The following is a 15428-nucleotide window of genomic DNA, read 5'->3' on the forward strand; positions in this document are numbered from 1 at the left end:
TTCACATTCGATCAGGCCGGCGGCGAGACTTAGATTGGACTGGGATTGCATCGAGATGAGTTAAAGAGACATGAGTGAGGAAAAACAGAGGCAAAGGAAATGTTCAATTTGTACAAGAGAGAAGGGGGATCATTTTCAAGATTCGGCGTCGATGGGCGTTTGGTTGGCAGGGGCAGGAGTGGTGCCCATGGGAGCGGAGGTGGACTGGTCTCCTCCACGACCTCTGGCGTCGCCGGGGTATTGAGCGTTCGAGGTGTCGTTCGAGGGGGGAGCGCTTAGGTCGATTTCAACGGTGGAAGGGTTGGCGGGCGGGAGGGTTGCTCCGGGAGCGGCGACCGCCGGCGTGTCTTTGCTTGGGAGTGGCGTGTTTTCGGGATCGGTAGTGGTAGTGTCTCGGGCGTAGAAGCGAGCTGCTGCTGCGGTTGCTCCCGTTGTGGTGCTAGTTGAGGGCGAAGTTGCGACAGGGGTGGTCGTGGAAGGAGTGCCGGTCGAAGGAGTCGTCGTGGATGGAGTCGTGGTCGAAGGCGTACCAGTCGAAGGCGTAGTCACCGTCGAACCCATTCCACCGGTCGTCGGAGCAGTGGGAGTTGCAGGGGTGCTGGTCGAAGGGCTTGCCGGAGCATCCCAAGCTCTCGGGATCAACGCCACGGGCAAAATCCAAGTGGCGCTCAGCACGACACCTTGACCATTGTTGAAGCTCTTGATGGTATCCCAACTCCATCCGATAAACGTACTGATGTATCCTGTAGTGGGAGCGATGGCCTTAAGGATGGTAACCACGGCAGCAAACGAAGCAGGTAGTCCTGCAGGGACGTTGTTCAAGATGTATGTCAAACACTTGTTGATCAAATTGGCGATCTTTTCGGCTTCGTCGACGTCGCCATCCATCGAGTCGAGCACGGCTTGCGGCAAGTAGATGTTGTACCCCCACCACGAGGCGTGGATCGAGACTTTGGTCGAACTGGGCACCCAGACTCGTTTTTGGCCGCCAGTCGAAGTGTTGCCGTCCGTAGCAGGCGTACCGTCCGTAGCGGGAGTGGAAGACGATGACTTCTTGTGTACCCATGGCATCCAGCTGGGCCACTTGAGCTCGAATGAGTTGGTACCGAACGCAGCGCTGTTAGGGTCCGTGTAGGCCGACAGCGAGAGGTAGTTGGGCACAAGCTTGCTTGCGCTCGAGCCCAGGGCCGCCGACGACGCCTTGTGACGCAACCCGCTCCCTCCCGACGCCTTGCCGACCAGGTTGTCGAACTTGTACTTGACGCCCGCTCCGATATCGTCAAACAGACTCTGAGCATTTCCATTGAAAAAGTTGTGGTTCTGCAGCACCTGCGTAGGCACCACGACGCTTTTTGCGAGCTCGACGCTGGTACAGTCGATATCGCAAGAGAGTGTGATGGCGTTCCAAAGGCCATCGTCTTCCAAGCCGTTTGCACTGCTGCTGGCGCTGCTGGTAGACTTGATCGAGAGCGTGGAACCGTTCTGACCTGGGATGCGACCCCAGGAAGCACCGGCGGGCAAACCCTCGAGGGACGACCAGACGGTCCCCACGCCCGTCCAGCGTTCTTCCTCGGCTCGACGACGCACCACAGTGCCCGAGGGGACAAAGGCGGTGGCAGCACGACTGGCATGCTTCTTGGCCTCCAGAGCTGCAGCCTGCGCGCGAAGCTTGTCGCAGTTCATGATAGAGCTGTCCGAGATAAAGTCGATCAAGTCGGCGTTCGAGACGCGACTGAAGAAGGGCGGGCCTGGTTTGAGCATGGATGCGATCTTTTGAGCGACTTCGTCCGGGGTCAGCTGTTTCCCAGAAATGGAAAAAGCTTCGGGCAAAGCAGAAGCACTGTAGGCACCAGCAGCAGCAGAAGAGGCGGGTCCCGCGCCGCGGGTGGGCACACCGGGGTAACCATGACCGCCCGTAAAGATTCGCGATTTGGGCGAGAGGAAGGCAGAGACGTGCGGATTCTCGGCGAGGCGCACCGTCTTTTTGTTAGGCGAGCTGTGCGGGCTGCCCGTGTGGTGGTTCGAGGATGAGGGCTTCTTGGAGATGCCTGGCATGGTTGTAGGTCACAACAGCAGAATGTCCTAGAGTAAGAGAATATGGGAAGCTGACCGTGTCGACGAGAAGACGCAACGTTCAGTGCGGTATGGTTCGAGCTGGAAAGACTGGATGCAGTTGTGATGGGCTGGACGAGAAGGCTGATTCAAGAGTTAAGGAGTGGATATAGAGATGATGGTTGTCGCTCAGAACGATAAGGGTTCGAATATGCGAAGGGGGTGTTCAGCGAGAAAGGAGCGGAGAGGATGTCGGGGAGAGAGGGTTGGCGGAGCTTGATCGAGCCAGGGAGAGTGTATATATCGATCCATGCAATCAGGTGACTCTGCACGGTGAGAGAGAGACAGACACACAAACCGAGACAGGAGCCATAGAGCCATAGGCTAAGCCAGCAACGCCGTGAACGTAGAACAGGAGGGCGTTGCCGGACAGCAACGTCTACTCCGAAAATGGCTCAAAAAGTTGACAAAGCAAGCTGAAGGTGGAGCTTCGAGTGGATCGACGGTGCATACTGGTTTTTGCCGACTCGCCCCCCTCTGCAGGTGACCCGTGTGCAGAGCCGACGGGGGCGTGGCAGGAGGACAGCCACAGCGACAGAAAGAGGATGGATGTCAGCGAAAACTCTACACGCTTTGTGCTCGGCTTGGCAACAGAGAAGCATGACCCGCTCGGTCGCTCTTAGCGTGCTGTGCCGAAGAAGCGAGAAGCGCTCCTCTTCTACACTTGCCCCGCGCGCGAGCGCTAAGCGTGAGAAACGTCAATGACGATCCATGAATTAGCTGCACTGAACCTGTTTGGCTCTCTCCCTCTTGGCAGGACAAAGCTGCATGCTCGGTGGCTGCTTTAGAGTCTACGTGCACGTCCGCTTGGACAACCGTGTCACCGATCGACGTCTCAGGGCTTCTGAAAAGGTAGACAGATTGAGCTTGATTCTACACTGCATGTCGTACTAACAGAAAATTGGATCTCCGCAAACCACCTTGGTGGACGCACCACGCGCACACGACCAGCTCCTCTCGCTTCTTTCTCAAGTTTGACTGGCACCTTCAAGAGCTCGGTCAGCCCACGAGTGGGATAGCTGGTAGCCTATGCCTATCTACGATCGAGGAAGCCACCCGCCGAATGGCCCACCTGAAGAATGTGGCGGCTGCTGATTCTGAGAAAGAGCGCCAATTTGGACAGTTGACAAGTCTGTCTCGGCTGTGTGCTTTACAAATGACCCCTGAACAACAAAGAACAAGAAACAGGAACAAAAACAAAGTCCGGTTTCGCTTCACGCGTTTTTGCTCAATTTGGAAGGTCGAATTTGACAAGATCGGGGTCGTCGAAATTATCGGCAATGGAGAGTAGGCTCCCAGATCTTACACGCTTAAGCCATACAAAACTCCCCTCAAGGCATTGCCTGAGACGAGTTCCTGGCCATCCGGGCCGAAAGCATGTAGCCCTCAACCAGTCTCGCCTTGCGTCACTTCTTGCATTCGTCTTCGGGTGTGTTCTTAGAATTCTATTCATCTTGATTCGAGAGGATAGAGCGGGTACACGACATGAGTTGAGAATCAAGGTCGTGTGCTTTCGACATCCTTTCAGAACTTGTACACTTGGTCAGCCTCGTAGCCGAGCTTGGCCAGCACTCCCTTGAGCTCGCCCTGGCTGCCCTTGGGACCTTTGCCGCCGCTAATAGCTTCGACTTGCGGGGGAGGGCCACAAACGAAGATCTTGGTCTTGCTGGCGAGTTCAGGCTTGGGCAGGTGCTTGGTCACCAGCTCGGGCGTGACGTAACCTTCAAAACCGTTGAAGCCCTTGGGCAGCTTGTCGAGGCCGTAGACAATGGTGAAGCGGTCGTCCGACTTGGCGAGCTTGTCAAACTCTTCGCGCAGCAGGATGTCCTCTTCGGTCTTGTTCGAGTAGATCAGCGTGACCTTGGTCTTGTCCGAAGGGTTCGAGGCGATGTCCTGAATCACCTGGTACATGGGCGTGATACCGGAGCCGCCGGCGATCAGGCCGATCGACTCAAACTCGTTTGCCTTGTAGGGGAATTTGGCAATGGGGCCCTTGATGCCGAGCTTGTCGCCAGGCTTCATCGAGTGCATGTAGGTGGTCATCTTGCCGCCGGGGTACTTTTTCACCAGGAAGTCCATGTGTCCCTCGGTGTCGGGCGACGTGATGGGCGTGTAGGGGCGGATGACGTCCTTGCCCGCATCGTCCTTGACACCACCATCAACGGCCTTGACGACGACGGCAGATGCGACGCTCATGCCGGGCTTCTTGCCTTCGGGCAACTCGAATACGAGCGTAGCCGAGTCGTGATTGTACGGCTTGATCTCCTTGAGAGTGAACTCGACAAACTGGTCCTTGTTCAGTGCACCGCCCTCGACGGCGCCCTTGGCCTTGTCAGCAGCCTCTTTGCCCTTCTCCTGTACCTTGTTGGCGGCCTTCTTGGGGTCATCGAAGCCACCGAGTCCATACCATGCGCCGATACCAGCCACACCACCGAGAGCCAGCACCAGAGGCAGGTTGGATCCGCCCGAAGAAGGCTTGCCAGCCTCGGTAGCGTACTGACGCACAGCAGGCGCCTTGGATCGAAGACTCGAGCGAGCCGCCTGGCCGAGCGAGGATGAGAGGACGGGTCGGATGAACATGTTGTTGTGCGACGAGGGTTCGAGGCAAGTACGAGTTAGGGAAAGTGATGATGGAAGCAAAGGAGACGGCGGAGGAGCTCACTTGCTCTACTTGACATCTTCGAAAGCCACATTGCAGACCTTCCTAAGAGTTGAGCTGCATTCTCAAACAGCCTTGCGTCTGAACGTGCGCTGTCTCTCTGTCTGTGGCTCAAGTGCACTTGCTTCTCTTCCGATGTCAGCGATTCATCTCAGCTCTGCTTCAGTTTGCTTGGAAAGAAAAGTGGAGGAAATACGAGCTCGACACAATGAATGAAATGAAAGTATTCACGTCATCTTGCTCTCGCTTTTCGCCTTTTTGTCTGGAAATTCCATTTGGCGGGTCCGTGCTTCGATCGCGAAACAAACTGCAATGCTTAGTTATAGTTTGTCAGTTATCCAACATAACATACGGTCTAACAACGCAAATTCGAAGCGGAATAAAAGCATTTCTGTCCTCCGCCCGAGAAGAAATGAAAAGGGTCTCTTTGAACAGCCATCGCACGCATTGCCGTTTCCTACCCTTTGCTCTTCCCCATCACCTCGTTGACAAAATGGCAGCGGCAACTCTCATTCGCAAGGCACTGCCTCAACTCGACGACCCCGTGGTCGACTACCTCGACGGGTACATCAACGATGCAGCCGACGATCCTGCCGAGGATCTCTTTGAGACCGTGGTGAAACCCATGCTGGAATCCGCCTGCATCTCGGACCCTTCTTCGTCCAAGCAGGTGCATGCTTTGTTGCCCAAGCTGCTCGAGCTCATCCAGTCTAAGCTGCCGGACGATGCTGATACGGCGAATGCTTCGGGTCTCACACGTCTCGATAAGGTGGTCGACATGCGCAAAACCGAAATGTCACGCACTTCTGGCTTTGACTCCGCTGGCGGTGTGGACATTGCCCTCGGTACGACCAAGCAGAATCGATCCACCGTCGACGTCAAGAAGCTTGAGAAGCAGGAATCCAAGACGCGCGCCAAGCTCGCCAAACGTGCTCAACGCGACTTGTACGAATCGAGCAAGCTCGTACAACAGTCCAAGCAGCAGGCGAGCTACGAAGAGCTCTTCCTCAAAGTCAACCCGCTCGAAAGCATCGGCAACAAAGGAAAAAACAAGGACATTCACCTCCCCAACATCGACGTCAACTTTGGAAGCAATCGCATTCTCTCCAACGCTACGCTCACCATCAAGGCCGGTCGCAGAGCCGGTCTCATCGGTCGCAACGGTGTGGGTAAATCTACGCTTTTGCGCAACATGGCGCTGCGAGAGATCCCCATCCCTATGCAGGTCTCAATTCTTTACGTCGAGCAGGAGATCGTCGGCGACGATACTAGTGCGATCGAAAGCGTACTCAAGGCCGACGTGTGGCGTGAGAAGCTGATGCAGGAAGAGGCCGAGATCAATGCAGAGCTTCAGAAGCTCGAAGATTCGGCAGCGGCTGCGGTCGCTGCTGCCAACGCCGCCGCCGCTCTCGTCGCTCAAAGTCATACTGAAAATGGGGACGGCGACGACGCTGCCGCTGCCGGACTCTCGCGCGGTTCGGCCGTCGACATGCCCACACGACAACGCGAAATCAAGCGAGAAGAGCTCTCTGCGCGCCTCGGCGAAGTGCAGGCCAAGCTCGTCGACATGGAGGCCGAAACTGGTCCCGCACGAGCCGCCTCGTTGCTCAACGGTCTCGGCTTCAAGACGGAAGATCAACTGCGCGCGACAAAGACGTTCAGTGGTGGATGGAGGATGCGTCTCGCGCTGGCACGTGCGCTCTTCTGCAAGCCGGACCTGCTCATGCTCGACGAGCCGTCGAATCATTTGGATCTCAACGCGCTCGCCTGGCTCGAAGACTACTTTGTAAACGATTACGAAGGCACGCTGTTGGTGGTTTCGCACGACCGAGCTTTCCTGAACCGTGTGGCTACCGACATTATCCACATGCACAGCGAGAGGCTTGACTACTACAAAGGCAACTTCGACCAGTTCTATCAGACAAGGGAGGAGCGTCGACGCAATCAGCTGCGAGAGTACGAGGCGGTGCAGCTTCAGCGTGCGACGTTGCAGGCATTTATTGACCGATGGAGAGTCAACGCCAACCGGGCCGCACAGGCGCAGAGCAAGATCAAGCAGCTCGAGAAACTGCCCAACATCGAGCCGCCGGAGGACGACGACGTGGTGCACTTCCGCCTGCCGGAGACCGAGAAGTTGCCGTTGCCGTTGCTGCAGATCAGCAACGTCACGTTTGGCTACCGCCCCGACCGGCTGTTGTTGAAGAGCGTCGATTTCGACATTACCCAGCAGAGCCGTGTTGCGGTGGTCGGACCGAACGGTGCGGGTAAGTCGACGCTGATGAAGCTGCTCATGGGTGAGATTACCCCCTTGCAAGGCGACCAGAAACGCAACAGTCGACTGCGCGTCGGCTTTTTCAGCCAACACCACATCGACCAGCTCGACCTCAACGCCAACCCGGTCACATTTTTGCAGTCCAAGTACCCGGGCAAGACGGAACAGGAATACCGCTCGCACCTTGGCGCCTTCGGCATCAAAGGCATGACGGGTCTGCAGAAGATCGCTACACTTTCGGGAGGTCAGAAGTCGCGTGTGGCGTTCGCGCACATCTCGATGATGCGCCCGCACGTGCTGCTGCTGGACGAACCGACGAACCACCTGGATACTGAGGGTCTGGACGCGCTGTGCGAGGCTATCAAGAAGTTCAACGGCGGCGTCATTTGCATCTCGCACGACGAGACGTTTATTCACAACTGCATGGAGGAGCTGTGGGTCGTCGACGACGGCAAGGTTGAGAAGTTCCACGGTGATGTGGCAGAGTACAAGAGAATCATCCTTTCCAAGAACAAGGCTCGTGCGGCGAGGCCGTAAGTGGTCGCAGCCGTCTCTGACCACATACATGTATCGATTCACTATCTCGACGGACGAGCACTGTACACAATCTTGTTCCACCTTCTCGGGCACACAATGTCTGCTTCACACTCGCATCTCACATCAAAGAGAAGAACCTCATTTAGATTGAACCCAACTTTCCGCCCCTTCAGAAAGTGGCACTGGCATTGGCACAGCTTGCCACTCCGCCAAACAGATTCAATGGCCAGCTGGAAAAGTAGAAGCTCCACCGGCCCAGGTCCCTGCACGTCTCGGCCAAGCGCTCCAAATCAAAAAGCTCGCCAATGGGCATCCCCCACATGGCGAGCAGTGTCTCGTGCAACATGCATTCGCCGTGCTTGGTGGGTCTGGCCTCAAACGCCGGACTGTCGCCCGCTACAGCAGCGAAATGTTGGTTCCACAAGAACTCTCTCATCTCGTCGCTCTGTTCGACGCCGGCGAACTCCATACCTGCGCCGCCGGATGCAGGGGCAGGGTTGGACCATTCTGCGCGTTCTGCGGGGGAAAGCGAGTAGTAGCGTGCAGTGAAGCCGGAGCGGACGAGCAGAATGTCGCCGCGACGCAGCGTGACGTTTTGATGCTTGGCCGTAGCGATGAGGTCGTCGACAGTGATGCGGAAGCCGGAACGTGGGTCGTAGCCTTTGCCTCCGCCGTGTTCGGGCCAGTGCGACCAGTCATAGTTGTCGCGTTTTACATGGTCGGTCCCGTGGTGTGAGAGATAGTCAAACACGTCGAGCAACACGCCTCGTCCGCAGATGCCGTGCTGCGCGAGATGATGAATACCGAGCGCATTGCGCTTCTTGGCGTCCTCTGAGCTCCACGCTTGCGGATCAGCAGGCTGAGGCGAAGTGTCGTCGAACGTGTCTTGGATGCTCTGACGCGAAGCACCGCCGTAAAACACATTCAAGGGCATGTGTCCAAAGTGACGCAGCCCATCCCACTGCGAGCCGCTCTGCGTGTTGAGCTCGAGGATCTCATCGCTGATGGGTACTTTGTCGTCATTGTCGCGGACCACCACCACGTCTGGCTGCTTGGCTCGAATTGCAGTCGTATAGGCATCACGGGGTGCCGTGTAGCCAGGACCGCCCTTGCCAAACGGTTTGTGCGACAAGGCTTTGCGACGGAAGAAGGGCTCGGCAGGAAGATGGACGGGCCAGTTGAGGGAGACGGTGCGACCCACTTTGACCTGCTCCTTGTTGGCTTTGAGAACGAGCGCCTCGGTAAGCAGGTTGATGGTGCCCAGCTGATCACCGGGACCCCACACATCCCATGCACAACCCGGCCAGCCGCCGTGCGAAGGAAGATCCTTGTAGTCTGGTAGAGTTGCGGTGGCCCATCTCTCGGAAGAGGCTGTCTTTGCAGATGTGTGAGAGGAAGCAGAGGCGGATGCGGACGAGAGAGCACCCAAGAAGCTCGGAGCTTGCTGAGCCGAAGAGGTGGCTAAGCCGAGCTGCGAGGCAATGGCAGCCAACCTTCGTCGTGCGTGGAGAGGGGATTCGTACTCTGCCAACCTGCGACGCGCGTGCAAGGGTGACTCGTACTCGTACCATGCCTTGGCGGATGAGCTGCTGTCGGCGTGCTTGTCCTTGTCAGCGCTGGAGAAGGCGTTTTTGGTGGTGAGCGCCATCGCTTGGAGCAGTCCCGCAGTCTGATGGGCAGCAGCGGTGCGAGTGGACTGGACCGTCTTTGCCACCTGCTGACCAGCTTCAGCGACAGTCTCGGTGCCCTTTTGAGCAGCTTGCGTGGATGCTTGGGCTGCTAAACCTCCAAAGCGGCTGGCGATGGAGGCAATGCGTTGTCGATTCGACTCTTCGTGTTGGTCATGCTGTTGGCTAGAAGTATTGTCGCCGTCGGTGCCATTGGTAGCAGGCGCTGCTTTGGTATTGGAATCGACCATTCTCGTTGGTGATGGATGCAAGGATCGTAGCTCGTTGCTCGTTGGGAGGCAAAAGAGCGACTTCTCTTTCACGATGTCGTCTCTGTGCAGTCTACGCACACTCGACAGTGGGTACAATCACAAACAGAAGCTGGGCTGCTGGGAGCGAGCGGGCCAACTAGAACCTAGAATGGCAACACTGAAACAGTGCCATAGCAATCGCATCCTCAATGGCTGCATGACTGAGCTGCAGAACCCTGCTTTCGTAGGTCTGGAGCCCCGCGTCTCGGCGTTACGTTTGAAAATGTTACGCTTTCGATTCGAACATGCGGGAGGAAATTTGGTTCGCAGGGTTCAACTCGCAAACAAAAAGTCAGAGCGCTTTTCTTCTCGAAATGCATGCAAGAGCTTATTCGTACTTGTTCTACTTGAACTACTTGGCCTTGGTCCACCATATCAATCAGACGACAAGCCGGCACTTTCACTCACACGAGGTTTGATGCAGCGAATACGGCTCTCGTCAATCGCATTCCACCGTACAAGTACATCGCTGACGCGCGGTGCCGTTTGTGCTCCATCTTTGCGCAGACGCTTATCTGCACCGTTGTTACCATCAGCCCGAATCCCAGCTGCCACCTCATCCTCACTGTCGAGACGGGCAACAATGTCGACTTCTGCAGCGACTCGAGCTCCTACATCCGAGGGTAGGACAGGCGCAGCTCGCACCTATGACGATGCCATTGACGCGCTCAACTCGCTGCAGAGCAACGCTGCCACCATCGAAGCGCTTCGCAAGTCTGGCGGTCGCCTGCTCGACTTTGCCATCCCCGAAATGGTCGAGTATCTGGAGCGAATCGGCTACGTCACCTCAGATCTCGACCAGCTCAATGTCATCCACATTACGGGCACCAAGGGCAAAGGTAGCACTTCGGCGTTTGTCGATTCGTTGCTACGCCAACTCACGCCTCTCGATTCCAAACCCAAAGTCGGGCTTTACACTTCACCTCACATGACGAGCGTTCGCGAACGAATCCGTATCAATGGTCAGCCCGTATCGCACGAGCTGTTTACAACCTACTTTTGGCAGGTCTGGGATCGCCTGGAGCAGAATCCGACGCGCAAGTTTGACCTCACCCCGCTCCGACCCGTCTACTTTCGCTTCTTGACGCTGCTCGCCTTCCACATCTTCCTCTCGGAAGGTGTGCAACCTGTCATCCTCGAGGTCGGCATCGGTGGCAAGTACGACTCGACCAACATCGTGCCCAAATGTATCGTCGCCGGCATCACGCAGCTCGGCTTGGACCACACCGCCATCCTCGGCAACACTGTGGAAGAGATCGCAGTTCAAAAAGCGGGCATCTTTAAACCGCAGCGTCCAGCTGTGTGTTGGGCGCAGCAGCCAGGCAAGGCCCTGGACGAGGTAGAGCGTGTCGCGCAACAAGTGGGCGTGAGCGATCTCAAGATTGTCGACGTGCACCCAGCTTTGGCAACAAAAGCGGCAGCGCTGGGATCCGAGGATGCAAACACCGTCAGCCTCGGATTGCCAGGATTCCACCAAACCACCAATGCAAGCGTGGCGCTCGAGCTGGTCAATGCATACCTCGACTCGGAAGCAGGCAAGGCCATGTTCAAGGAAACGTCACATCGAGCTTCGACCTTGACGCCATGGCAGCACAAGGGCTTACAAGAGGCGAGATGGCCAGGGAGGTGTCAGACAGTGCCCACTTCGCGTCCAGGTCTGGCGCTGACGTGGTATCTGGATGGAGCGCATACAACAGACTCGTTGAGCGTCTGTCTCGGCTGGTTTACCGCGATTCAGCAGCGCCGTCAAACGCAAGCAAAGCGTAACAAGCGCGTGTTTGTGTTCAACTGCACCAACGGGCGTAGCGCGCACGAATTGCTCTCGTCGGTGCTGGATGCTGTCGAAAACAGACTGGGTGGGCAGCCTGGGTCGTCGCGGTACTCGTTCGCCAAGGACTACTTTGACCAAGTCATCTTCACCACCAACATCACATTCGAGGGAGGCGGATGGTCGTCGGAGCTGACGTCGAAGCTGTTGGACGATGCGGATCTGGTCAACTTGACGGTGCAGAACCAGCTAGCCGAGACGTGGAAGCAGCTGGTGCCCGACTCGTCGACTGAGGTGCGCATCACTCCAAGCATTCAGGCCATGCATAATCATGTGCTCGAATTGGCACAGGCCCAAGGGGTCGACTGCCTCGTGTCGGGATCGCTTCACTTGGTGGGCGGGGTCATGGCGCATTTGCAGCAGAGCGGGTGTCTGGACGACTCGCTCGTGTCGACCGTCAGTCCATGAGCAGCGATTCGACGGCAAGGAAGAGCATGGGCACTGGTTTCAACACCACCGTCACCGGATCGTATGTGAGATAGAAGGATCATCGTCACCTCGTGTAATTTCAACAGCAGCAGCAGCAGCAACGCACTGCCAGTTATCGCGCCTCTTTGAGTTCGGGGCTGCGGAAGAGGATGCAACTGTATTGCTCAGGCCGAAGCGGGGTCTGTGCTGTTACATGTGTGCAAGAAGAGCTCTGATTGGCAAATGCGGTGTGACAGGGCTTGACAGCAAAACCGAGAATCGGCGCAAGGGGTATGCAGCAGCAGCAGCAGCAGAAGCAAGCTCGAGCCCCTGTTTTTGCTTTTGCTGGCGGTGAGAACAACGCTTCTACGCTCAGCAAGGGTCCTCAGCGAATAGAGAACAAAAAAACAAGTTCAACGTCAATCCACAACCAAACAAATCAACCGCGTCATGTTCCTCTGACAGCCGTCGATCCCGATGTACAAAAGTAAATTAAAGTGCGAGAAAACCAGAAATGCGCTTAGATCACAGTACACTCCATTGTGTGTGAATGAGCCATTTCGAGCGAGGGCCTGATACCGTAGCATAGGGCATCGGCTCGTACTCAGTAGTCCATAACTGACTGCAAGATGAGGATCAATGGAGAGGGAGAGGTGCGAGCGAAGTGCGGCATCCGTGATGTGTTGTGCAAACTGCGCTTTGACCGCCAAGGGGCATAGGTGAGAACAACGCATGGGACCCCTGAGTGATTCAATGTGTTGGAAAATTGACCCCTTTTGCTCCACTGCGCTGCTCTGCACCGCACTGCTGCAACACTTTTTTTTGGTGGTTGGAAATCCACACTCCGCCACTTTGCAACTGCAACTGCTGCCTGCTTTGGTTTGAATTGGCTCGCGCTTGGCTCTGCCCTGAACTGACTCAGTTTTGACGGACTCTGACGACCCTGACTGATCTGCACTGCACTCTCTGCCTCGCTCATCTTTGTCCATATCAATCCTCCTCTGGCTTACCTTTCTTCCTCCGTCCTCGTCATCATCAATCACCATTTCCCCTCCCTCCCTTCTGCACGCACTTGGTCTCACTCTCTCGCATTTGCTTTCATCCTTTTCGTAACGACATGCAACGCACTTTCAATTAACGATCGCATCATCCATACTCCATTTCAGTAACGCTCCCACCCAACTAGTTTCTCCCTTCATCCGTTCGCCAAAGACAGCTCTCCTAAGAATCCGCTTCCATCTCGACTCTCTTCCATCTCCCTGGATCTTCTCGTTGACCCGGTTTACCTCGTTCAATCAAGTAACGCTCCGTCTCGTCACGGCTTTTTTGCCACGGCATCCTACCGCACTTTAACTGGCTTCTCACCCAAGGCAGTGTCTGCCTGCCTGACCAGCGTTTGACGACCAGCATCGCCACCTCCTCGCAATCACGACTCGGATCATGATGTCGACCGATTCCATTCATCACGCTTTTCGCGGCCTCGACCTCTCGGATCCTCAGCACGATCCCAGGAAGCAGCAGCATCACCACCAACAACAACAGCAGTCCTTTGCCTCTCCACCTCGACATGCCGGCTCGCTTCGATCGCCCACTATTGTCACTACGGATTTGCCAGGGCAGCCCGGCTACACCTCAAACCCCAACACCGCACAGTCGGCTGCCTCGCTCGGTGAGAGTGCGGCTGCCCGCTTCGAACGATTCTTCCCCTCGTCCCCCAACACCACAGGTTCCAACCCTTCTTCCGCAGGTCAAACCTTCACAAGCTCCATCGGCTCCGCGGCTGGTCTAGCCACCAACGGTGCCTTTGGCAGTTTTGGTCACAGCCTCGCTCCAGGCAGCATGGGTAGCTCCGGCATCGGCTCCGGTCACTTTGGCTCCAGTAGCAACGGTCCACGCAAGGCCTCCAGTCGAGCTGCCCTCCCGGCCCAGTGGAGTGCTCCCGATCCGCCCTCGCTCAGCCCTCCTGCTGGTGCCTCGCCTCCTAAAAATGCCGCTTTCCAAACCTACGCGCAGCCAGCTGATTTTGGTAACGGCGGCAGCGCCGACGATGACGATGTGATTCCAACCGCCATCGTCGTCAAGAACATCCCCTTCAGCGTCAAGAAGGAGCAGTTGCTTCGCATCATTGAAGACCTTGGCATCCCCATGCCCTACGCCTTTAACTATCACATGGACCAAGGTGTCTTTCGTGGCCTCGCTTTCGCTAACTTCCGCAGCGCCGAAGAAGCCGATGCGGTCGTCGCTGCTCTCAACGGCTTTGACGTCAGTGGGCGCAAGCTGCGCGTCGAGTACAAAAAAGTGCTCCAGGCAGGCGAGAAGGAGCGCATCGAAAAGGAAAAAGCCATCAAACGCATGCAGAGCATGCAGCTTGAAAAGGAACGAGAGCGCGAACGACGTCGCCAAACTGATGAGTACGCTGCCAACGCCTATCTCATGCCTGGATACAACGGCAGTGCCAGTCACCTCGCTCCGTCCGATGCGTACCTCGGTGTCGATTCCAACCCTAGTTCGCAACAATACGACGTTGGTGTTCTTGCTCCGCTCACGGCAGATTCGCTCAGGAAGGTGCCTTCGTCGCAGCGTCTTGCGGCGGCTATCGAGCGACCCACGGGTCCTTCCTCTTCTACCAGCAATGCCGGTGTGAGTGGCGGTGGCAGTGCTGCTGCTGCTTCTTCTTCGGCCACCAAAAAGGAAGAGCTGGATCTCAACGATGCGGCTACACTCGAAATCTACTCGCGCGTCTTGCTGTTCAAAGACGATCGCATGCGCGACGAGCTGTCCTTCTCACGCAGTCTGACGCCGCTCGAGCGCCGCACCGTGCACTTGGTGGCGCAGAGGCTGGGCCTGTTCCATTACTCGATGGGCGAGGGCGACGAGCGCTACGTGGTTGTCACCAAAAACGATGTCAGTGCTCAAACGCGTCCTCTGCGCAGCCAGGCGTCGACCATTGGTAGGGCACAGCGGTCCACCGGGTTCGACAGTTCTGCTTCTGCGACCGCGGGTGGCTTCCTGGGTCCGGGAAGTGCAGCCACAACGGGCCGGGCCGGACTGAGGCTCAAGAAGTCGGCGCCAGACATGAAGCGCGATCGCGAGGGGTCGACGGGTTACAGCGGTGGAGGTGGCAACGGGTATCTGCACTCGGGTAACGGGAGCTTGGCGGTGCGCAAGTCGAACTCGAACCTGCGCGATGGGTATGCGTCCACGTCCGGTCGCCGCGCACTCAACAGCAGCAGCAGTGGTAACGCCCCTGGGGGAGCAGCAGGACTGCAGAGCCTCTTCTCGTCGCCGTTCGACGCCCCACCGCCCGTACCAGCCCTGCCTGAGATGTTGCCGAGCCAAAACTCGTCGCCGACGCACTCGAGCCTGCTGCGTCAACCGCGAGGACCTCCCGCTCCCGGGTCAGAGGCCCGCAACTTTGCCGTCCGCTCGCGCGTCCCCACTGCGTCGAGCAGCAGCGGAGGCACTGGGGGCTCTACCCCACCTCCACCGCCCCCGCATGCCGGGTTTCAGCTGCATGTCAACGGCTCGCCGACGAAAGCGAGCTATCAGGATTTGCAGGCGACCACGCATGAGCCGTTGCAGTTTTAGTTGTCATTTTGTTTCAAGGCACGTCCAGCACAAAAATTCACACACG

General features: G+C 56.9%; 6 protein-coding genes across 6 annotated transcripts; 3 read left to right on the forward strand and 3 right to left on the reverse strand.

The window, feature by feature from the left end:
- Window positions 1-135: 135 nt before the first annotated feature.
- EX895_001210 (uncharacterized protein) lies at window positions 136-2055 on the reverse strand (the record flags this gene model as incomplete). Its single annotated transcript, XM_029881810.1, has 1 exon — window positions 136-2055. One exon carries the CDS (start codon window positions 2053-2055, stop codon window positions 136-138), a length of 1920 nt encoding a protein of 639 aa, XP_029741898.1.
- Window positions 2056-3636: 1581 nt separating this feature from the next.
- Window positions 3637-4692, reverse strand: EX895_001211 (uncharacterized protein; the record flags this gene model as incomplete). The annotated part of the gene is made up of 1 exon (XM_029881811.1): window positions 3637-4692. The coding sequence occupies one exon, from the start codon at window positions 4690-4692 to the stop codon at window positions 3637-3639; it is 1056 nt and encodes a 351-aa protein (XP_029741899.1).
- A 572-nt stretch (window positions 4693-5264) lies between these two features.
- Window positions 5265-7580, forward strand: EX895_001212 (uncharacterized protein; the record flags this gene model as incomplete). The annotated part of the gene is made up of 1 exon (XM_029881812.1): window positions 5265-7580. One exon carries the CDS (start codon window positions 5265-5267, stop codon window positions 7578-7580), a length of 2316 nt encoding a protein of 771 aa, XP_029741900.1.
- Window positions 7581-7749: 169 nt separating this feature from the next.
- Window positions 7750-9498, reverse strand: EX895_001213 (uncharacterized protein; the record flags this gene model as incomplete). The annotated part of the gene is made up of 1 exon (XM_029881813.1): window positions 7750-9498. The coding sequence occupies one exon, from the start codon at window positions 9496-9498 to the stop codon at window positions 7750-7752; it is 1749 nt and encodes a 582-aa protein (XP_029741901.1).
- Window positions 9499-10141: 643 nt separating this feature from the next.
- EX895_001214 (uncharacterized protein) lies at window positions 10142-11794 on the forward strand (the record flags this gene model as incomplete). The annotated part of the gene is made up of 1 exon (XM_029881814.1): window positions 10142-11794. The coding sequence occupies one exon, from the start codon at window positions 10142-10144 to the stop codon at window positions 11792-11794; it is 1653 nt and encodes a 550-aa protein (XP_029741902.1).
- A 1440-nt stretch (window positions 11795-13234) lies between these two features.
- On the forward strand, window positions 13235-15382 carry EX895_001215 (uncharacterized protein; the record flags this gene model as incomplete). The annotated part of the gene is made up of 1 exon (XM_029881815.1): window positions 13235-15382. The coding sequence occupies one exon, from the start codon at window positions 13235-13237 to the stop codon at window positions 15380-15382; it is 2148 nt and encodes a 715-aa protein (XP_029741903.1).
- Window positions 15383-15428: the final 46 nt, after the last annotated feature.

This window comes from Sporisorium graminicola, chromosome SGRAM_10 (assembly GCF_005498985.1).
Source record: "Sporisorium graminicola strain CBS 10092 chromosome SGRAM_10, whole genome shotgun sequence".
Taxonomy (NCBI): domain Eukaryota; kingdom Fungi; phylum Basidiomycota; class Ustilaginomycetes; order Ustilaginales; family Ustilaginaceae; genus Sporisorium; species Sporisorium graminicola.